Source organism: Larus michahellis, chromosome 6 (assembly GCF_964199755.1).
Source record: "Larus michahellis chromosome 6, bLarMic1.1, whole genome shotgun sequence".
Taxonomy (NCBI): domain Eukaryota; kingdom Metazoa; phylum Chordata; class Aves; order Charadriiformes; family Laridae; genus Larus; species Larus michahellis.
The window spans coordinates 57,700,857-57,723,245 of record NC_133901.1 but is presented as its reverse complement, the minus strand read 5'-3'; the positions used below and the strand labels follow the sequence as shown (position 1 = coordinate 57,723,245).

General features: G+C 61.5%; 2 protein-coding genes across 6 annotated transcripts; one reads left to right on the top strand and one right to left on the bottom strand.

Moving 5' to 3' along the window:
- Nucleotides 1-24: 24 nt before the first annotated feature.
- MMS19 (MMS19 homolog, cytosolic iron-sulfur assembly component) lies at nucleotides 25-17,216 on the bottom strand. Of its 5 annotated transcripts, none has more exons than XM_074590164.1 (31): nucleotides 17,074-17,216; nucleotides 11,634-11,682; nucleotides 10,753-10,853; nucleotides 9,087-9,172; nucleotides 8,590-8,664; nucleotides 7,933-8,002; nucleotides 7,621-7,749; nucleotides 7,355-7,416; nucleotides 6,977-7,063; nucleotides 6,588-6,662; nucleotides 6,237-6,314; nucleotides 5,847-5,985; nucleotides 5,297-5,451; nucleotides 5,006-5,084; nucleotides 4,625-4,750; nucleotides 4,224-4,305; nucleotides 3,767-3,864; nucleotides 3,249-3,389; nucleotides 2,905-3,060; nucleotides 2,604-2,703; nucleotides 2,334-2,436; nucleotides 2,170-2,244; nucleotides 1,917-2,043; nucleotides 1,733-1,833; nucleotides 1,596-1,652; nucleotides 1,301-1,487; nucleotides 1,104-1,186; nucleotides 848-1,012; nucleotides 711-770; nucleotides 485-585; nucleotides 25-406 (listed from the first exon to the last, which is right to left on the bottom strand). In XM_074590164.1, the coding sequence occupies exons 5-31, from the start codon at nucleotides 8,659-8,661 to the stop codon at nucleotides 379-381; spliced, it is 2,736 nt and encodes a 911-aa protein (XP_074446265.1). In that variant the 5' UTR covers nucleotides 8,662-8,664; nucleotides 9,087-9,172; nucleotides 10,753-10,853; nucleotides 11,634-11,682; nucleotides 17,074-17,216; the 3' UTR covers nucleotides 25-378. The 5 variants fall into 5 exon arrangements, with proteins under 5 accessions (XP_074446265.1, XP_074446267.1, XP_074446264.1 ...); XM_074590166.1 differs by lacking the exon at nucleotides 17,074-17,216 and adding an exon at nucleotides 15,993-16,199 and having other exon boundaries at nucleotides 4,224-4,317; XM_074590163.1 differs by lacking the exon at nucleotides 17,074-17,216 and adding an exon at nucleotides 15,993-16,154.
- On the top strand, nucleotides 16,351-21,458 carry UBTD1 (ubiquitin domain containing 1). The gene is made up of 3 exons (XM_074590170.1): nucleotides 16,351-16,552; nucleotides 20,196-20,423; nucleotides 20,654-21,458. The coding sequence occupies exons 1-3, from the start codon at nucleotides 16,486-16,488 to the stop codon at nucleotides 21,037-21,039; spliced, it is 681 nt and encodes a 226-aa protein (XP_074446271.1). The 5' UTR covers nucleotides 16,351-16,485; the 3' UTR covers nucleotides 21,040-21,458.
- Nucleotides 21,459-22,389: the final 931 nt, after the last annotated feature.

Here is a 22,389-nt window from a genome sequence, read left to right as displayed (position 1 = left end):
GAGCTGCACAGAGACCCCCCCACATTACCAAAACCAGATATATTTATTCCTCTGGCACGTGGGTTGCCACACACTGTATGTGTGTGCACAGGCCTGCCCTCTCCACCCACACGTGGCAAGTCTGTCCATCACTGTCCCTGGCTGCAGCAGAGGCTGGGAAAGCCGCAAGCGGCACAGCTCCTTCCCTCCGGTGGGTTCCGGGAAGGGGGCGGGTGTGCTGGGAAGGTGCCGCAGTGAGGGGTGCTGTTTGCCGGCCCCCATGCTCCAGCCCTGGCACTTGGGGCAGTACTGGGCTCCGAGGGTCCGTGGCATCAGTTGGATGGCTTGGCAGGGGCCCGGTCAGATTGTCGGTCAGCACAGGGAGGGGACGCAGGGCGCTCACCTGCCCGGGCTCCCCAGCAGGAACCTGTGGGGACAGAGATGGTGCCATCAACCACGTCCCCAACACACCAGCGCTCCAGCAGCTCCAGCCACGCACACTCACCATTCCCCCCGTGCTGCCACCGCCTCCTTCCGCACCAGCCTCTTCTTATCATCCAAAGGCTTGGCCAGCGCCCGGATAACTCGAGCCTTGTACGGGAGCAGCTGTAGGACAGAAAGGGCTCTTAGTGAGAGAGCTGGGTGCTGGCTGCCCCCAGGAGGAGGTTTGGGACCCTCCTTGCCCCTCTACATGCAGGAGCAAGGCAGCAGGCCACTGCAGGAGCACTTACCACTGTTGTAGGCAGGCTGGTAAGTGCGTGGGCACAGCGCAGGGCAGCGATGCGGACAGCCTGGAACAGACAGGGGTGAGGGCAGGGGAAGGGGCAGAGGAGAGGGGCGTGTCGGGGGAAAGAGGGGGCGCACGTACCATGGTGGGGCTGGAGGTGAGGCTGAGGAACTTGGTGACCAGTGTGTCAACGTGCAGGCTCATGATCTGGGGAGCTTCGAGCAGCAGCGGCTGGAGACAGCTCAGTGTGGAGAGCTGCACCACGCGGTCCGAGCAGGACAAGGCCTCAAGCAGAAGGGAAAGCAGCTGTGGGTGGGAAGAACACAGGAGACATGAATAACTCCCAGCCCCGCACTCTGTGCTGCCACAATCCTCCCCTGCCAAGGCTGGCTCTCACCGTGGGCAGCTCCGTCACCAGCACGGGCTTGGGGAGGTGGTTGAGCACATGGGACAGGCCCTTCAGGTAATTGGCCTTCACGTCTGTGGAGAGCAGAGATAGTTAGAAGCAGCTAGGGGAAGGAGGAGACGCCAGCTCAGGTCCCCTGGGTAAGGGGCTCACGGGGTGGTGAGGCCAGGCTGGGGGTGGCCGCTCACCGGGGCCAGCCCCGTGGAAGCCCTGCACCAGCTTGGGGACGTTGTCGGTGAAGAAGCGCTGGCGGAACATGATGCGCACGTCAGCGTGGCAGCCCTTGTGCAGCACGTCTGGGGACTCAGCCATGAGCAGGGAGAAGCCGTCGGCCGCGGCAGGGCCCAGCTCTGCGTCGCTCAGCAGACCCAGCAGCTGCGAGGAAGAGAGCCCTGAGACAGGGTCCCCTGCTGCTGGGGGTTGCCAGCTGGCTGTGGGGGTCGGGCAGCTCCTCAGACGTCACCCAGCCCCACTGCCACCTACCTTGTCCGTCAGGTGGGAGCTCAGGGGGTGGTAGCGCAGCACCAGGGCTTTGGTCACCTGTGCAGGTAGAGCAGAGTCAGTGCCAGGTCAGCGCCCCCCTAGCACTGCCCCCATCCCACACTCGGGGTGGGCCTTACCCAGAGCAGCAGGGTGAGCGCCTGCGTTCTGCGGGGTCCCTCTGTAAGGCCGGGCTCCATCCTGTTCACTGCAAGCTGCAGGATCTCATCCAGCTGCTGCCCTGGGGACACAGAACGGATGGGCTGAGCCATTCCCCTGCCAGCAGTGGGCAGGGACCCACGGTGTCCTGCCCAGCCCCTTTACCTGCTGGGTGTTTGTTGACCAGCCCTGCAAAGCACTTGGCAGCTGTGGTGGCCGTGAAGGGGCAGTTGCAGGAGCAGCTCAAGGCCAGCAGCTCCCGGAGCAGCCGTTCCTGCTGAGGAATTGCCACCTGTAAGAGACATGGAGCTTGTTACAGCCTGAGACTGTGGCTGCTCCCATCGTCGGCCCGTGGAGTTTGCTGTGGACCCAGGCAGGAGGACGCTCACTTAGGGGTCCCTGCTCCCCACCAACTTACATTGCGGGGCAAGGAGCAGACGAAGGCCATGAGGAGGGCAACCAGGCGTCTCTGTGCCTCCAAGCACTCCCCATCCTGTAGGGAAAGAACAAGTGCCCATGTCATCACAGTCCTTGTGCTGACACCCTCATTCCCTGTCCCCCAGCCCAAAGCACCCAACACACCTCAAAGGGCTGGAAGGAGCAGGGAAAACTGTTCTGGGGCAGGAAGGAGACCTCTCCGTCCAGGAAGAGGGGCACTACATGAGACACGCTCTGGGCAGCCAGCCTAGGAAAAAGGAGACATTGCAATGTGCTGCTCTGGGAGGGTCACCAGAGAGCTCCTGAATACCTCCCAGGAGGCGCAGGGCCTCCCTGTACAGAGAGCAGCGGGGGGGACACGCCTGCCCCCTCCCCACAATGCAGTGCTCGGCGTCCCGCCCCAGCATCACTCACTCAGGGCTCAGATGAGTGGTGGCAGCACTGATGACTGGGATCATGGCAGCCAGCACCTCCTCCTCCAGCAGTGCCTTGCCCAGCAGCGGTTGGGTGCTCTCTGCAGGCAGTTGGAAGAAAGGGACACGCTGGAGCCCACAGGGAGGAGGGCAGGCACAGCCCCCTGACCCACAGCGGCAGGGGGCAGCAGGGCCCGCAGTGCCCGCGGTTGACGGAGGGGGGCGGCAGCAGCGCTGGCTGCGGGTCAGGGAGCCGCGGGGGCTTGCCTGCGCTCCACGCTGCCGCTCAACCCCGCACCTACCTTGCATGGCAGCCTGCACGGCCATGGCCAGCAGGCAGGGCACCACCGTCTGGTGGTAGTACCAGCAGCCCTCCGCGTCCTGCTGGCACTGCAAGGCCACCCGGTGCAAGCTCTGGCACACGGAGACCAGGTCCTGGGCGCTCCCAGCCTCGCTCCCTGCAGGGCACAGTCACCGTCACATCAAACAGCTGCAGCACCCACCCCACTGATGGGCGCCAGGATCCCGGAGCAATGCAGCCCTCCCTACTCCCCAACAGCGGTGGGATTCACAGCCCAGCCCTGCGCTCCTCGCACCACTTCCATCCCTGCTCTCTCCTGGAGCTGCCTGCTGTGGGATGCATTACCTTTCTGCACCTTCCGCAGATGCTGCAGCAGGACAGGGACCGTCTCCCTCACGATGCTGGTGTGGGTGGACACGGCTGCCAGGGCCTGCAGGCAGCGCTGCCGCAGGGAGCAGTGGTCCCGGAAGCTCTCCTCCTCCCGCTCTGAAGAGGAAACACACCTCAGAGGGGCGCTGGGGTGACCCCAGGCCCCCTTGCCCAAGGACACCCAGGGCCCAGACTCTGCCAGGGTGGCTGGGGTGAGGCAGCACAGGAGAAGTAGGCCATGCCAGGCCCACAGCACTCTGTGGCTGGGCAGCTGCTCCCCACGAGGCTGACCCTGGCTGCACAGACACCAGCCAGCACCAGGCACGGCCTTCCCTGTGCCAGCACCAGAGTGCCTGCACTGGGAATCCACCAAGGAGAGCCACCGACCCATGCCGCATGGCACAGCCCCACTGCCTGGTAGGAGCTGAACAGGGATGGGACAGGCTTCACCCCAAAACCAGGCATCACTCCCTTCCCCAGGCTGCCAGCCCTACCTGCCTGCAGCTCCTCTTCAAGCCTGGGTACCATGCGTCCAGAGAAAACCTCTGGGTAGGTGGGGGCCAGAGATCCAGCTGCCTCCATTGCTGCTTCGCTGCCAGGGGGGAAGAGAATGGGAGGGGTGACGTAAGCACTGCAAACCCGGGGCTGCTTCTACACCACCTGCGCAGATTTGGGCCAGAAGGTGCCTCCAGAACCCCATTTCTCAGCAATCTGCCTTTTTCACCCTACTGGCAGACAGAGCCAAACCCCCTTCTTTGACAGGCTCAGACTTTCTAATTTCCAGCCCATAAATCACCTGGTTTATCCCTTTGCTCTTACACCCATGTGGTCTTTTAGTTCAGACAGTTCCTGTGCCTTCCCCCAGACTACCGCCCCTCTCTGCAGCAAAGCCAAGCTTTGTTCCTCTCCCCAGAGCGTGGGTGACTGCAGTGGTGCCATCCTGCCCCTCACCTGCTCTGGGAATCCTCCTCATGCAGAGTGAGACGTACGAGGTGATCCACAACCAGCTCCAGGTCAGAGGGAGACAGGAAGCCTGGAACAAGAGCTGTAGAGGAATCCTGCCCTCGGCCAAAGGCAAAGATGCTGGTGTTCCGGCCAGCATCATTCCCTCTCATCCAGGCTAGCAGCAATGCAGCAGCATGCCAAAGGCCAGGGATACAAGGTGCCCAGCACAAACAGGCAAGAGAGAGAACAAGTGTCCCTGGAGCTCACGGCCTGGGTAGAAAATGCTGCCACTGCTCCTGGGCAGCTACAGGCAGCAAGCAAGGATGTCCCAGCAGCCACGTGGCACCATGTCTCCCAGAACAGGGTGACACCTCCCTCTGCCTCCCCAAGGGAAACAAGGCACCAACCTTGCAGGGAGCCCAGGACAGTCAGTGCCCTGATCCCCACCAGCTGCAGCTGCACACTGGGATCCGTCAGTGCTGAGAACACCACAGAGCAAACCGGGGCTTGGAGCGACAGCAGAGTGCTCTCATCTGGAGGGAGAGGCATGGAGTCACTGCCTGCATCTATCTGTCACTGCACAGCCACCACCATGGCACCTGACAAACCCTTGCTGGGGCCCTGCTAGTTGACACCCAACCACGCAGGGTCCCTGGGACACGGCAAGGGGTTGCAATACGACCGCCCAGGTCAGTGAGCTTTCCTTCTCTGTCAGCATACAGGAAGGCAAAGTCAGAGCCAGCAGCCCCTGGGACATGGGTGCCTCCAGAGGGACCAGCCATCCTCACCTTCTTCCACGTGTCCCCACTTCTGCTGCAACTCCAGGAAGCCCAGCAGCATTTCCAAGATTGTCCTCCTCTGGCTGCTCTGCAGGGACACAAAGGCATAACACAGATCACCGTCACTGCTGGGACCCAGCTACACCTCAGCCCAGTACCACGAGGCCAGAGGGTGTCCACGGGGTCCCCACTTTGGGGAAGGACACCCACTTTGACAACCTGCTCCCACCAAGCCCTGCAGAGCCAGCGGGTGCACTTAGCCCTGCTGTCTGTGACTGCAGAGCCTGGAGTGTCCCTCACCTGTGGGTGCTTGGTGTACTGCTCCAGCAGCAGGGGCAGGACGCTGTGGGTGACGCGGTGGTAGGCACGGAGGGAGGCACCCGCTGCTGCCTGCAGGAGTTTGGCACTTGGCCACACCAGCTTCATGTCAGGCTCGCACAGATGGTGCCTGCAATCTGAGATAGGCTGGGCATCAGCTGCAGCAGTAGAGCTCCTCTGCCTCACGTGCAGGGACGCAGCTGATATCTGGGCTGGGACGTGCTGCCAGGGTGCAGCTCTGAGCTGCAGCAACCTCCCCAACAGAGCTGCTTCCCCCAGCTCCAAGTGCACAGCACAGCCCCTGGATGCCCCAATCCCAGCAGAGGGGGAAGCAACTTAATCCAAGAGGCATTTCCTACTATGCCCCCCTTCTCCTCCCTTCCTGCAGCCAATTACCTTGGAGAAGCCAACAGTGACTGTGAGGGCTAGAAAAAGAAAGAGGCTTCAAAGAGAACAGGAGGATGGATCTATAGCTAGGAGGATGCTTGCAGGCCTGGCTCCTCGGAGCAGGATAGGTCTCCCTGCTAGCTACCTTGCAGGATGCTGCTGAGGAAGGAATCCAGCAGATCCTCAGTGTCAGAGCTGAGTACGGAGCGGGAGAGGCAGGCAGAGAGGGCATGCAGTGCGGCCAGACACTCCGCCTCAACCTTCTCACTTGCTGTCTGGAACACCTGCAGGAGAGGCCGTAGGATGAGCTAAGCTCCGTGCTGACCCCAACCACAGGCTTCACGCTCCCAACGCGGGATGAAAGGCTCGGGCTCCTGCCTCACTGCCCACGTGTTTTGAACATGCAGTGTGGCACATCCAAGCCCCACGTGGGGCCTGCTGGGAGACATGGGACCCGCCTGGTCTGGCTGTGAACTCCTGCTCAGCAGGAGCCCAACTGTGGTGCAGCATTTTTTCGGGGCCCTGCAGTACTCACCTCCCTGCGCAGGGATGACCAGAGGCTGGGGAGGAATTCCTGCAGCTCCTTCTGCCCGTAGATGGCACAGCAGGCAGTCTGCAAGAGGGAGACAGGAGAAAGCATCAGAGAGAAGCCAGTAGCATGAGGACACTGAGCAGGGACACTGCCCACCCTGACAGGCTCATGCTGAACTGCACAAACCACTCAAGGGAGAGAAAAACAGAAAAGCGGGATGCAGGCCAAACTAGCACCCTGGAAATTTTCGCTCTGCAAGGGAGAGTCTCTGGCTAGCAGGGAGAAGGGCTCAGAGGTGGCTGCTGCTACCACAGGCCAGCTGTGGGCTGAAGGGAGTGGGGGATCCCTCCTTACCAGAGTCTGCAGGGAGTCAAGCTTGGCACTTTGCAGGTCTGAGTCCATCTTCTCAATGAGCAAAGGGAGCAGGAACTGCAGAGAGAGGCACTCAGACTCAGCCCACCCTTCGCACTACCTTGTCCATGGCCCTGCAGGGCTGCAAGCTCAGCCTCTGCCAGGAGAGCAGAGATGGAGAGATACTTGCAACAGGCAGCCCCTTCCCAGGGTGCCAGCATCAGCACCCTCCCCATGCCCAGCCCCAGCAGGAGACAAGGCTACCCTAGTGCAGGCTCCTGGTCCCAGTTTTTCCTTTCCCACAGAGCCACAGCAGGAGCTGCAGCACTACGAAATGCAGTCTGGGCTCAGAGAACAATGGGGTGCTCCAGAACCCCCTAGGAGCTTCCTACCTCAGCAAATTGGGGTGTGGAAGCCAGCACGGCCCGTAGGCTCAGGATCAGGTCTTCTCTTTGGATGCCATGAGGGTCATTGGGGGGCTGGAAAGGAAGCAGAGAACAGGTCACCCACTGGTCAGGAAACATCCCAACCCAGCCATCAGCTGAGGCTGCATCGCCTCATCTCCAGCAAGGCATCAGCAATGCCAGTCATTGCAGCCAGCTTGGCACTGGCCTTTCAGCCTGGGTATCAGAGCTTGTAGCTCAACACTGCCCAGCCAAGTCTCTTGCCCACCCTCTCCTCCCTTTCCCTGGAGGGGACAAAACCACTGAGAAAACTCCCTGAGAAAACACCCGAAGGAATAGGCTGTGGCACAGGGCAGACTCACTCACTGGAGTAAAATCAATGGGGAAGTAGCAGGATGTAACTTCAAACAGCTCCTCCACAAAAGGACCTGCAGGGAGAGGAGAGAGGGAGTGAGCAGAGATGCTGGGCAAAAGAGGCACGGCAGCTATGCCTAGCACCCATGACAGGCTGGCTCTGCTAAAGCATGTCAGGGACGACCCCAGCCCTGGTCAGACCCAAGAGTCATCTCTCCAACAGCTCAAAGAAAAGCAACATGTCTCCCATCAGCTCTGCACAGCAAGCACAGGCTCACCCAGGGCGTAGTTCTTGGCAATGAGATCACGCACGATCTGGAAAGCCACCAGCAGATTGCGGGGATCCTTCTCCCCGTCCATCACCTGGATGAAGCCGAAGGTGAAGTCGGCACCCAGGCCCTTCAGCTCTGCAAAATAAGAAGCAAAACATCAGACCTCACCAACATGGCATGAAATAAGCCCACCTTCCCCAGCCCCGCAGCCCTTCCAGCTCTCCCCATGCAGAACCACAGAGCCCTCAGAGAGGGCAAAAGCAAGCCATTTTCCCAGCCTGGACAACCCCAGAGTGGTTCTGGCATCTGCCTCCTCACCTTCCTCCCTGGTGCCCATGAAGTTGGTGATGATGCTGTAGACTGTGTGGCGGTCTAGCTGCAGCAGGGACTGGAAGGAGGAGCAGAGCAATCAGAACAAGCCTCTGTACATGGCAGCATTGCTATTCACCACCCAAGGGCAGCACATGCCCCTGAGAAGAGGTCAGGACCCTCAGCAGCTCAGCGGCTGCTTCCTGGCATGCAGATGCCATTTATCACATGCAAAGCATGCACATGCCTATACAACAGCACCTGAACACAACCGTGTCCATCACTGCATGAATGCACCATCACAGTCACACCAGGGCCATACATGCTGCCCAAGGCCCTGCCAGCATAAACAATCTTAAATTGGAGGAGAATCTGGAGGCTGGTGGCACTTAAACACAGCCTGGAGAATAGAGCAAAGGAAATAATTCCCCCAGGGCTGAGAGAAGAGAAGTCAAGGGCCAAATAGGGTCCTCAGCTGCTGTGCGCCTCTCGCTCTGCAGTGAGCCATGCAGTCTCTAAGCTCTGCAGAGGCACCACGCTGCTGCTGAAGGATGCACTACACTGCACTGCTACTGTATGTGCTCAGTCCCCAGAGCAAGCAGGCCATCCCCAGACACCCAGGGGGCTGGGAGCAAGGAGAGGAGGATGTGAAATCACATTGCTCACCTGCACGTGTACCTCCTGGAAGATGGCTTTGAGCACAGACACCGCTAGCCCTGGGGCCAACACCTCACACATGCTCTGCGGACAGGAAAAGAAAGGCAAGAATAGAAAACCACAATGGCAGCCATATAACAGAGCTCCTGCCCCTTTACAGCAGCCACCTACAGGATCTCTCCTACAACAGGGAGAGCTCACCAACTCCACAAAAAGGACAGGACAGGACAAGATGCTTATCATCTGTGCTGCTCCCCAGGGTGGCCAGGGAATCCTTGCCCCAGTACCAGTACAGGCAGGAAATCAAGGCAGTCTCCTCTCCCCTGCCCCTCTGCAAGGAGCACAGCAGGAGCACGGAGGAGACAGGGCAATGCCGCTGGGCAGGAACTGACAGCTCAGCCAGGCCCTGCTCGATGTGCTGCTCCAACCTGTACCCAGGTGCTGCACCTCCCCAGCACCGATCTGGAGCGCATCCCAGCACTGCAGGCTGCAGGGCATGAGCTCACCAGCGCTCGGAGTCCCTGGAGCACCGAGGGGATCACAAGGTGATGATCTTGCAGCCGGCTCTCATAGAACAGGACCAGATGCAGCACTGTGAGAAACAGACACCAACGTGTGTTAGTCCCAGGAAACCTAACTGCGGGGCGCTGGCCCCAGCTCTGCTGAAAGCAGCTGCCGGATGAAGAGCGAGCACATCTTGCGCTGGTGAATGGGACGAACTGCCAGTGTTGGATGCACCCACCTGTCTCCAATGCCCTTGCCCTCCCCTCGTGAGCAACCCACGCCTGACCGCAGCGGGGCAGCACCCACCTCTGGCTGCTGCAGAGGTACTGGAGCTACCCCAGAGGCATTTGCCCTGGCACGTCCAGACACGTGGGTGCAGACATCAGCAGTGAAGCGGCAGACGCCTGCTCAGCAGAGGCTGGAGGATATCATGGGGTGGGGCGCAGAGCTAGAGCAGGAGCTCCAGCTTCCCCGCACTTGGCTCCACAACACGTTCCTGGCCCCTGAGTCACGGCCACGGGCGCCTGCACACCCCGGCCCTGGGGAGTGGCAGCAGGAAGCAGACTGGAAGAGCCGGCTACCAGCATCCTGTGCCCACAGCTGCTGCAGAAACTCACCCCCCCAGGAGGCAGCCTGACGCAGCGCTTGAGAAATGAACTGCGTGAGAAGGGACACGAAGGGAGATGGGGCCAGCTGGGGGTGTCACAGCAGCCACCCGAGCCCTGCCAGGGAGCTGGCTCTGCCCACCCCACTCCAGAGCTCCTGGTGATTTGGCTCTAACCCAGCTTGCTCAGCTGCCCTGACTCTGCCAGACATCCCCACTGAACCTCCCCACCTCTGGCTGCCCCTCCAGAGCACCCCAGTCCCCATCATAGTCATCACACCTGACTCCAGCTACACCAGTAGCTAGTCTGTGTGTATTCTCTCTGCACAGCTGCTCTCAGCCCTGCCGGGCACCAGCCTGAGACTTGCAGAGAGCCAAACGCCAACCACTAAGCACCTTTTACTTCCATCCTTCCTTTCCTCCATCTCACTTACTAGCTGGGCCCCTCTGCCTTGCTAGCCTGCTAGCACAGGTTCAGCTACCCATCAGCAAAGCCCCTAGTCCAAGTCGAAGTTTGGCAGCATTTATTGGCTTCCCTCACTGCCAGCCAGTTGCTATGGGACATTTAATACAGCCAAACCTTCTCCTTCCCTCCATGAACGCAGCATCTTCCTCTCCCCACCCTGGTCCTTCCCTCCCCTCCTCCGCAGGCCCCAGGGTTCCCCCAGAGTTAACCTGGGCAGGCGACAGGGCTGCGGCGTGACTTGCTTTGTGAATGACAGTTTTCCTGCATTGAATCACCACCCAAGGATTTTGACATGCAGATGTGTCCCCAAGGTGTCCCACGTGGCAGTAAGCACACCTGGGTGTGCAACACCCACACACTGCTGGGGGCACCAGCTGCCACCCAGGGCTTTGGTGTGTTCAGGGAGTGACCTGAATTGTGTAGTGAGGTTGGCAAAAAGGCTGCAGTGTGAGCCCCCGTGCTCTCGTTGGACTTTGACTCGAGAGACATGTACAAAGTTGTTATGGTGCTAAATCAATCCCTTTGCCAACTGCAGGACAGACACTCAAGCGGCACAGGCTTTGCTGGCAGCCACTCAAGGGCCCAAAGCAGCCCTTACCTTCCTTCTCCTGGAGCTGGGAATAACACTGGAGCAGGACTTGTGACAGCAGCTGGATGCCTCGCCCTCGCGTCCGAGGATCTGTGTTCTCCAGGCAAGACCTAACCCAAGTGAGGAGAAAGGCCTGTTGTGAGCAGGGACACCCAAGCAGGAAGCACATCCTGAGCAGACACATTATAAAAACAAAGAGGTGCCAGTCTCTGGGCAAGGGGGCGGTGGCCCTGTCCTGCCTGACTTGCTGGCAGGGTGGGAGCAGACTCCTCTTCCACTGACTGTGCTGCATGCATGCACCCAGCCCCAGAGCTGCAATAAATCAAGTTCTCAAGTTGGACCAGAGAAATTGCTCTTGTACCATGCTCTGCACCTGAAACTCAGGCTCCCAAGATCACAAGGGCCAAAAAAGGGCAAAGCCTCTTACAATGAAGCAAACCCAGCCGCCAGCTTGGGTGAAATGAACCTCCCTGAGTCCCAGGCCATGACAGCTCGGAGACAGAGGCAAAGGCTGAGTGCCAGCCAACTCGTAACATGGTGATGTGCAGCTGTGTGCTCAGGCAGCTTCTGATGGGGACTGTCCCAATTGAGAAGTGCCCTGTGGGTCACTGCCTCCCACAACACCCTTCCTTGGTCCTTGGTGAGCAACAGGAGCTGCTCTGTCCCTACTCTTTGTCCCAAACAGCTTCCAAGTCCTGGGAGGGTAAAGCACCACTCAGGCCACGTTCTGTGAGTGGACAACATCCTTGCAGGCCTGTGTGCTGTGGTGCAGCTACCAGTGCTGAAGCTAGCTCGTCCTGGAAGCACACTTCTTCTCACTGTCCCTCCTTGGGGGAATCTCCCCTGTAAGGCCCTTATGCGATGTATAACATGTATAAGGCTTTTCTTACCCCAGGGCTTCCACAAGCTGCAGCACAGTCCAGCTTCCATCTTTCACCCCTGGAGAAAGGAGGTAAAGAAAGTGAACCAAAGAGACTCCCAGACCGTCGGTCAGGCACGGCGCTGGAGATGGATGCCGGCAAGGGTCCTGGCACCACAAGTGGGAAAGGCTGTCTGGGTGCTGGCACCTCACTAAGCACCAAAGAGCCATGTGCACTTAGTTGGTGGAACTGCCTCCAGTTCTGCCTGTGAACACGTCTGGGACTAAGAGCTGCCTTGACTGGGTCAGAGCTGAGAGCAGGCAGCAAGGGGTGAATTTGACTGCACTTTGCCTCTACCCCCTCCCCGCAGCCTGGCTGCACCCGTGACAAACACGTGGCTGCAGAGAGAAGCAGCCTTGCAGTGCTCCACTTCACTGAGACACCAAAAAACACTTCTCTAAAGTGAGCAAGCCAGGAGGAGACAGAGGGCAGCTCCCCAGGTGCTTCCTGAGGGAGAACAGGCTGAGCAAACAGCACGGACACTAGCGATCACCCAGTTTCCCACCTTGGCTCCACCACCTCCACACTATGCTGAGCAAGAACTGCACAAACTCCCTCCAAGATGGAGGGCAGGGAGAAAGGCGGCTTTGTGGTCAGAGGAAGACGAAGCGTTGGGACTCCTGGAGTCTATTTCCAGCTCTGACTCAGACACCCTGCCAGGTTGCCTCACTCACCTCCTGCCTCAATATTCTTGCAACTCAACTTGGGGAAGAGTCACTCCTCAGGAGGCTTTGGTAAGGACCTGTTGCATCCTACGAAAGCCTTGGCAGAAGGGCAGGTTCTCCACTCCCACCACCAACGTAACGCCTTCCCAGTAGGAAAGCTCTGTGCGTGCCCTGTGGTCAGGCATGGGGTGGGGGGCAAGGGACTGCCTTACCTTCAGCCCTCTAACCTGTTGCTCAGGTGGCAACGGACATTGCTGGGAAACAAGCAGCACCCCTCACTCTCTACCTGGACAAAACAGCTTTCCTCCACAAAAAAAAAAAAAAAAAAAGAAAAAAAAAAGAGCATCTTCCAGTCACTGAGACTTACTGTCTTTGCCCAGGAACACTTCTGGGCGCTCCAGAAGGCCCTCTTCATCCCTCTGCCCTGCTGAAGTCTTGCCTACATGTGACAAGGTAGGCACCCCCTCAGAAGCCTAAAGGTTTCATCTGGGGCTTTCCCAGGCCTCGTCTCAGCTAGTGTCTCCTCCTGTTGTAAGCATTTACTGGCTCTTCCTAAGCAGTTATTTCCAGTATAAAGTCATTATCTGTTTATCAGAGAAGGGTCTCTGGGGATGGGAGAAGGGATAACAGTGTTTTCTGACAGCAGGCAGGCCTGGCTCCAGAGATAGAGCTTCCAATCCCACCAGGCACAGCAGGGAGAGGAAGCCTGAGGGACAGAACAGATAAGGGGAACTGCGAGGAAGAAGAGGAGCCCAGCAGGTTGCGGAGTCGACAGGCACAGACTGAACAGGGGGTGTCTTGCGGGAACAGGGAGTACACCTGAGCCAAAAGGTGCCGTCAAAATTTATTGCTGAACAACAGTGCAACAGCAAGCGGGTGCTGTGCACCGGCACAGAGCAGAGTGGGCTGCTGGGAGAGCTCATATGGCCCCTTCCCACCCAGCATCCCAACATCCCACTCTGCGAGCTCATGAAAACCCCTCGTGCCTCTGAACCACCGTGGAGAAGGTCTGACACAAACGCTGTCTCTGCAGCCAAGCACTCTGCCTCTCTGCGTTTTCAGAGACTGAAAGCAGCATCTACACAAAGCTGCTGGTTTCCTAAACAACAGGAAGGAGCTGAGCTGTACTGATGAAACCACAATCGGCTATTGATGGCTCCCCATGGTTAGCAGCCCCCTCACCCCGCTACAGCGAGAGAACTCGCTCTGTTCGTGGGAACCCAGCGGTGCGACCAGCTTCGTCTTGTGTGGAATCACCACGCCAGCCCCGACAGCAGGACCTGCGAGTGCTGCCTCCTGCTCGCAGGCAGAGCGGCACAGGCCACGGCTTAAGCACAAGCACAGCTATAATTGGACCTGCCTCATCAGCACGGCAGGCGCAGTGGTGAGCCCATGAAACTTCTGCCTCCACATCTGGCAGCAGCACATCCCCAAGGTTAATTACGCACCTTGAATCCCAGCGCTCCCTTTACCAGGAGGGGCTGCCTTCCTACTTTGGTGCTCCTGTAGTCACAGCAGCTAAACAGAAGCAAGCTATTTACCTTTTGCTGCATTATTAGTTGGACTCAATCTGCTCCCTTTCCTGACGCGTCTGTCTCCCTTTCACACAGTGTCCTAGACATTAATCACTTCTGCAGGTTTTCCATCGTCTCCCCCACACCCTCAAAACATGAGCACAGCATTCACAGGGAGTGTGTGATGGATTTCTGTAACAGCAATATCCTTCCCTCCTCATCTTTTAATAAAAACGAGTTCAGCCTTCTTCTGCCACCCACTGACCCGTGCAGCCTGAGCTGCTGCAACAGCACCGAGGCCTGTCCTCCACTTGCCAAGTTACACTCAATTTAGTACTCAGCAACACAGGGGAGAAGCTCAGTGCGTTTCTTCCAACAATTGCACAACAGCCACAAGGTTAGAAAAAAACCTCCCCTTTCGCTCAAGGATACGTGATGCAATTTAATACTTTCTGATGGGTGATTCTATACGAGGTCAGAGGGGCCAAAGGACACTTGCTGGCTCCCTCACTTGTCAAGGTAGGTTTGTCACCAGTGCCATACGGCTGACGAGAGCTGGCGGGGGGGGGGCTGCTCTTCTCTTTGTATGTCTTCAAAGAGACAAAGCTTTCTCTGGGCACTTCTGTAACATGACCATAAATGACAACAGCAGTTGTAAGGTTATCCTTCCCCCCGTCTATCCCAAATGTCGGAGGCGTTACGCAACTCTTTTGCAACATCTTGAATGTCACACAGTTTAGCGAATTCTGCCAAATTTCCTTGGCATTTTCTTCGTTCTGTGTTACACGGACCACCGAGTTACCTTCCCATTTTGCCAGCTCATCTCATCACCAAGACACCATGGATCAGTTCACAATCTATCAGGCTTGGGCAAGGTCTACAAGCTACCCCTCTGTCTAACGTAACCTACACAGTCCTTCTCTGCCCTCTCAACTCCTTTCCAAAATGCGCTGAAGCCACTGCCTAGAAATACAAACATGCTGCCTTATCCTTAGAAAGTCACATTCCTGAAGCTGCAAATTCCCTGATGTAACAAAGTCACCAAACAGCTGCTCCAAGCAGAAAGACAAATTACCCAAGGAAACCAAATGCCTCAAGCCCTGCCAGGAAAGGAGGAGAAACCACAGTGAGGGCAGTCAGAGCCCGGGCCCCAGAAGCAGGGGACAGCGAAGCCAGCGCATCACTCATCTCCCACATCTCAGCAAGGCCAGGGCTCCCTTCCCACTGGTGCCTTCTCTGCCACCCAGTCACGGCCATACCCAGTACCACCCACAGCAGCTCCCACTACACCCCAAACCTCCAGTGCCAGGGCCTGCAGCCTCGTGCTCCCATCGGCTCACACATCCTATGCCATATCCCCCACCCCAAAGCCCCATTCCCAGTTCCAGGACAGCCCCTGTAGGTCCAACACCTTCATCCCACTCTATGCTCTAGACCAGTCGTCTAAAACCCTGACCCACCCCACAGGCTCCACAACTCTGCCTTCACCCCAGCTCCCAACAGCCCTGCATCTGCCCATAGCCACTTCTGACTTGCCCCTAGAGCCCCCCACATACGCGGGGTACCACGTCCTCATCCCCCCTTTCGATGCCCAGTTCAGAGCAGCAAGGCCTACCCATTCCCCCATGCCCTGCCCCACAGCCATGTTCCACATCACAGCCTCATGCCCCAGCCCCACAACCCGTGGCCACGCTCTATCCCACGCCCCCACACCCTGCCATACCCTACTCCACAGTCGGGCCTGTGGCCAGCCCCACAGTCAGACCGGCATCCCTACAGCCAACCCCGCATCCCTACAACCTGCCATACAACCTGCCCCATATCCCCACAGCCTGTCTCACATCCTCACAGCCAGCCCTACAGCCTGCCCCACATCCTGCCCTACAGCCTGCCCCACATCCTTACAGCCAACCCCACATCCCCGTAGCCTGCCCCACAAACCCCGCAGCCACCCTCCCATACCCACAGCCTGCCCCACAGCCCCACGCTCACTCCCAAGGCCCACCCCACACCCCTACGGCCCGCCCCGCCACCCCGAGCCGTGCCCACGCCAGCCCCAGGCCCGTCCCCGCCGCCGCGCCTACGCCCGCCTACGCCCGTCTCCGCCCCGCCCCGCCCCGCCCCGCCCCGCAGCCGCGCCCGCCCGCTACCTGCCGCCACCTCCGCGGCGCGCCCGTCCTGCTGCCCGGCCACGAAATCTTGGACGGAGGCGGCCAGCGCCGCAACTCCCGCCCCGGCCCCGGCCCCGGCCGCCGCCATGACACCCCGCGCCCAGGGCTGCGGCCGCCGGCCCTCCCGCCGTGCGCATGCGCCGGGCGGCCACCAGTCTCTCTGCGTGTGTGAGGGGACCGCCAGGGGGCGTGGCCGGCGCGGTACGGCGGGGCGGAGGGGACAAAAACGGCGGGGCAGGCGGGCGCGCAGGCACGTGGGCGGCGCCGCCGGTGGCGGTGCCGGTACGGGCGGTCACATGCGCACCTGGGGGGGCGGGGTCTGTGGCGACGCGGGGTGTCTCCCGGCGGCGGGGCGGCCCCGGCGCTCAGTGCCGGGCGGGGCGGCTGCACGGCGCCGGGCCCCCGCGGTCGGGCGCAGCGCGGAGCCGGCCCGGCCCCATGCCGAGCGCCGTCGCTGCCGTTAAGCCCCGCCATGGGCGGCTGCGTGGGGCGGCAGCGCCGGGAACGGCCCGCCGCCGGGAACACCCGCAAACGAGCAGGTGAGCGGGGCCGGGGCCGTCCTGCCTGGGCGCCCCCGGGATCGCTGGCACCGGGGCGGGGGGGAAGTTCCGTGCCCCCATGGGGATGGCGGACGGGGGGCAAACGTGGGCACCGGAGGGGCACTCTCCGTGGGCGCGGGGGTGGGGTCTGTCCCGTACACACCCCCGGTAGCCGTTCTGTGCCCGTGGGGTTCCCCGGGCACCGGGGGTTTCGGTCCGGCAGCGGGCAGGCACCGCGGCGCCCCGGGGGGTTTGCAGGGTCAGGGCCGGGGGGCACGGAGCGTCCTGCCCGGTCCCGCCGGTCCCCGGCTTCTCCCGGGGATGGGGGGGCTGCAGGGTGGGGGGTGGCCCCGGTTTGTGCTTGGTGTCCCCCTGCCTGCCCCGTACACCGGGGCGCTGCCGACGGGCACAACCCCGGCCCCGCTTCCCTGGGGCTTCGAGAGGTGCTGGGGACCGGGCAGGAGGGACTACACCGGTCTGGAGGGGGCGGCTGGAGCAGCCCCGCTGCTCCCCGGGGTTACCTGGAGCCGAATATCCGGGTGCCGTGAAGCGCCTCCCTGGGATGCTGCCCCGGAGGGTCCCGGAGGCCACGGGGATGGGCACGGCTACCTGCCGGCGGAGGGGACGTGGGCCGGCGGGGTGAATCACGCCTGCCTTCCTCTTGCCCGCCTCCCCGGCCGGTGCAATCGCAGCCGGTAATTACCGTGTTTATGGCAAAACGGTGGTAGGCGGCAGGAGAGGAGGAGCAGGAAGCATGTGCCCGGGAACGGGGCGCCCCGGCCCTTGCCCGCAGCTGACATGCGGGAGGGAGGGAGGAAGATTTTCCCGTGAGATGGTGCCCACTGCTCTGGCAATATGTGTGGGGTGCCATGGCTGCTGGCTCGGATTGGGGTGATGGTCCCCCCCGTGGAGCCGGCAGCCCCCCAGTCCCCTGTCCCAGCATGGTTTGGCACCCAGGGGTGCAGATGCCACCACATCCTGGGGTCTCCAGCCGTTGCTTTGTACCTCAGGGCTGCTGTGGCTGTGGGGGTCAGATCCCAAGATCTGGATCCGTGTGCTCCTCTCCTGTGCCAGGCAACAGCTGTCCACAGAGCCTGCGTCTCCATTGCTGCTACTCGCTCCCTGCCGGGCTCTCCTGGGATGGGCCATGGTCCCTTCCTGGTGCCCCTGTGTCTGCAACAGCTGCAGCTTTCTTGCAGCATATCCCTTCCTGGGGAAGCAATGCCGTCCCCAGTGCCGGGGTGCTCAGACTGGCTCCTGTCCTCGCTTGTGTGGTGCCACCAGCCCACGGGAGCTGCTCGGCAGGTGGTGGAGGATGAAGCAAGGCTGCAGCTGCCCTCGCTCGCAGTGCGGGGACACAGCCCCGGGCCGGCAGGTCCCAGCACGCGAGGACCTGCCGTCGGTGGGGAGGGTGCTCTGACTGCTCACCTCGGCTGCTGCAGGGCCCTGCCAAGGAGCCCTCCTGCCCTGGCTGGGGCTTGCTCCAGAGGGGTCCTGCCAGGGCTCCCTGCAGCATTTTCCCTGGGGTGGCCAACCTGCAGCAGCAGGAGGAGCAGGGGATGCTGGTGGCACGCAGCATCCCAGCCCTGCCTGGGCCAGGAGGGGACCAGCTGGCACCACTGGAAGCAGTGCCATGTGCCATCTGGCTGGCATCTCCTCTGGGTCCAAGCTGACCTCCAGGACCTGCCGGCTGGGGCTGCCCGAGGCTCTGGCCGGGGCAGAATATCCCCTGGGGCACAGCCTCCTGCCTGGGGGTCCCTGCTCTGGGGCACCGCGGAGGGGGGTCTGAGCCGCAGGCAGGGTGCTGCAGGCACAGGGCAGGAGGCAGGCAGGCTGCCAGCGGATCCTGTTGGCTCGAGTCTGGGTGCAGTGAGTGGCCGGACCTGTCCGGTGATGCTGCTGTGGAGAGTTGCACAAGGGGCCAGGAATAGAGAGCGGCAGGAGGTGATTAGAGGCTGCAGGGCCTGGCTGGGCGGCAGCAATAAATAGACGAGGCTTAAGTTCCTGCCTACCTGGGCAAGGCTGCTGGGCACGCCTGCCTGCACGGGCAGCCGCAGCCTGTCCCCGCTCCCTGCTGTGGCCGAGCCCTGCGGCTCTGATCCTGCTGCCTCCCCTGGGTCGGCCTCTTCCCTTTGCCGCCAGCGAAGCTGGCAGTCCCGCCGTGTATGACTGTCTCGGCTGCTAGGATGCATGCCCCGGCCTGGTGGCCACAGCAGTGTGAAGATGTGGTCCCAGCTGTGTCCTTCAGGCTGGCCGTGACCACTGCTCTGCCGCCCTCCTGGGGCAGGTGCCGCCTCCGACCTTGCTCTGTCCTGCGGTGCTGCAAATCCCTCCTGCCCGGCACCGTGACTGCTGAATCGGCAGTGCTGGCTGCGACCGGCTGCCCTCGCTCCTCCGGGGATGCGGGCAGGATGCTGCCCATCAGGGACGCTCAGCATCCAGCTGATGCTGAGCTCTTGTGCCCCACGGGGACTCCTGGGGTGGGTGCCATGTGTTGTATCCAGCTCTGGGATGGGTGCTTGCTGGGAAAGCAGGTGCTGTGCTGGCTCCAGTGGTTTGGGACAGGGCTGGTACAAAATAAAGGTTATGTAGTGCCTCATGTCACCACACACTTGCCCAGGAAAAGCTGCCTGGGGAACGTGGCTCAGCCCGTAGCTGGCGGTGGTGGCTGTCCCCAGCGGCTGGGGTGTGTGGCATCGCCTTGCCTGGCAGGTCCCTGTGCGGGCACAGGCGTCCTTCCTGCCCGGCTGGGGCTCCGCATCCCCCATGTCCCGTCCCTGCAGGAAGGGTGCCGGCCGGCTGCCCCCAGGAGAGGGGTGGCAGGAAGGAGCTGTTGTCGCTCATTGTCCCCTGCTCAGCTGGGAGTGACAACAGCTCCTTCCTGCCCCATGCTTCCTGCCCAGCCGTGGGGCTGACAGGATGGGGCTGTTCCCACGGGGCTGCAGCCTGGTGTGGGGAAGGCAGGGTGACACGGGGCTGGTGTGGGGTGTGGCCAAGACCCCTGCCGCTGTGCTCTGGGCAGTGCTGGCTGCTGGGGGGACGTGGGGACGCAGCTGGGAGCTGTTTCATGGAGAGCCTGCTCAGTTCGGCCCCCCACCCTGGTGGTGCCCTCTGCCCCCCTGATGCCATGGATGCTGTGTGCCTGCCATCTTGTCCGCAGCTGGTCCCTGCCATGTTGGGGAGGGCAGAGAGGATGGAGAAGTCCTGCTCCCTGCCCTGCCAAGGCTGTGGCTCAGCTCCTGTAATCCCCTTCCCACTCCAACTCACTAGCTTATTTCCTGGCTAATTCCCCAAGCTATAAATACTGCTCTGCCTCAAAGGGCCCCGAGGCCCTGCGGCCACCCCGTGGGGCAGGGGCTGGTCCCCTTACCATGGGGGCAAGAGCCTGTGTCCCTCCTGGAGGCAAGGGATGCCACTTGGGAGGGCAGCTGCTATGGGGCCAGTAGGACCTTGGGCAGGGCTAGCTTTAGCTGAGTCCCCCCCGGCTGTGTTGGGGACTGTCCTGTGCTGGGCAGGGTGGTCCCTCGGACACTGCTGCACATGGTGTGAGGGGTCCCCAGGAGCCCATGGGGATGGGGAGATGGGGGGCTTGGGGCACAAGGGGGAGCCCCATCCCTTGGCTGAGCATCTTCCCCCTCCCCAGGCCGCAATGAGCCCCTGAAGAAGGAGCGTCCCAAGTGGAAGAGCGACTACCCCATGACGGACGGGCAGCTACGCAGCAAGCGGGATGAGTTTTGGGACACGGCGCCTGCCTTTGAGGGCCGCAAGGAGATCTGGGATGCCCTAAAGGCAGCTGCCTATGCCGTGGAGGCCAACGACCACAGCCTGGCCCAGGCCATCCTTGATGGAGCCAGCATCACCCTGCCCCACGGTGAGGGACGGCACTGGGGGTGCAGGTGGGGTGGGTGCTGAGTGCCCCATATCTGGGCACATGGGGGCCCCAGGTTGGAGGGGAGAGGGGTTCCCAGCTGCCATCCACACAGCTCAGCCCAGCCAAGGACGGCAAGGCAGGCACTGCCTCACTGCCTGCGGGTGTCCCTGTCCCCATTTGGGCGGTCCATGGGGATGCCCACCCACAGCATCTCACCCTGCCATCCCCAGGGTCCCTGACGGAGTGCTACGATGAGCTGGGCAACCGGTACCAGCTGCCCGTCTACTGCCTGGCACCTCCCGTCAACCTGATCCTGGAGCGGAGCGAGGAGGAGGCAGCGGAGCCGGCCGAGCCCCTGCCCAACGCCCGGCGGGAGTTCGCCCTCAAGGTGCGGCTCTCCACCGGCAAGGACCTGCGGCTCAGCGCCAGCATGGGCGACACCATCGGGCAGCTGAAGAAGCAGCTGCAGGCACAGGAGGGCATCGACCTGGCCTGGCAGCGCTGGTTCTTCTCAGGCAAGCTGCTCACTGACCGCACGCGGCTGCAGGAGACCAAGATCCAGAAGGATTTTGTCGTGCAAGTGATCGTCAACCAGCCCCTGCCACCAAGGAACTGAGCCCCCCCACACTGGTTGCAGGGAGAGGGCAGGGGGCTGGGGGCAGTGGCACCTCTGGGGATGCACCAAGCTGTGTCCTAGCTCTGCCAGAGTAGGGGCAGCCCCTGCTCCCCCCCAGGCTGCCCCCCACCTGGGTGACCCCGCAGAAAGGGCTTTGTGGGGCTGTGCTGGTGCGGTGGCCCTTCTCGGCTGGGGGCACAGGCAGGCGCTGTGTTTGCTGCAGGAGGTTTGAGACCAAATGTCCCTGGGGGGGGGTCGGCACAGCTGGGGCCCTGCTGCCAGGCTGTGCCTGCGGGGAGAGGCCATGACCCGCTGGGCTCCGGCTCCCCCTGGCCAGGAGGCCCCGGGGTGCTGGGCTGGGTGGAGATGTCTCCCCTCTGTACATAGTCTGTATTTATCAATAAAGCCTTTTCATCCTTCCTCTGTCCCTGAGGCAGGCTGGGGGGGCTGTCACCCGCAGCCACAGGAGGTCCCTGTGCCTGTCCTACATCTGCTCCCATGTCAGGATGAGCACAGGGTGGCCGGGGAGAGTCTGGTGTCACCCTGACCCTATCCCCCCATCCCCGGCTCTTTCCCCTGCCTGGACCCTTCCCCAGCGCTGCTGGCGTCATCCCATTGCAATCCTGCCTGCTCGCTGGCGTGGGGCCACCGCCTGCCTTTCCCAGTGCTCCCCTCTGGAGGTTTCAGCCTGTGCCTGACCTGGGGCCAGACGGGACAGTCTACATAGAGGGATGGTCCCAAGACCACCTTTGCAGCTGCCATTGCCTGTCTGGGTGAAAACAGCGCCTTTCCACAGATGGAGGCTGTGGCACCAGTGGGACAGGGCACCCAAGGGTGTTGCTGGGAACTGTCCTGGAGCGTGACGGTGGCGTGTCACCATCTGTCCTCCCCCCAGGTCCTGTGCCGGCAGCCGGTGCCCAGCGCATTAACTGTCCCGGCACAGGGAAGTACCGGCCTCATCTTACAAAGGGGGAGAGCAAAGCCCAGGGGGGCTGAACGACGTCCTGCTGCCGGGAATAGCTGCTGTCTCTGCCCTCCGGCCCCTCGTGAGGCCAGGCAGGCTGCCTGTGTGCGGCGGGGGAGGCCAGGCAGCCACTGGAACCCTGGCAGGGCTGCTGGGGATGCTCCGCACCTGAGGTCATCCTCCAAAGTGGCGTGGAGGGGCCACGGCTCCTGGCATCACGTGCTATCTGCCGCTGGCTGAGAGGTTTGGGGGGCCCCATCGCCTCCCTTCATGGTGGGCAGCAACACAACCCCCCCCACCACCCAGGTGTCAGGGAGCCACGGGTGATGCTAGCGGGTGTTGCAGCATCTGATCGCACGGGGATGGGGTGACGGGAGCCATGGAGA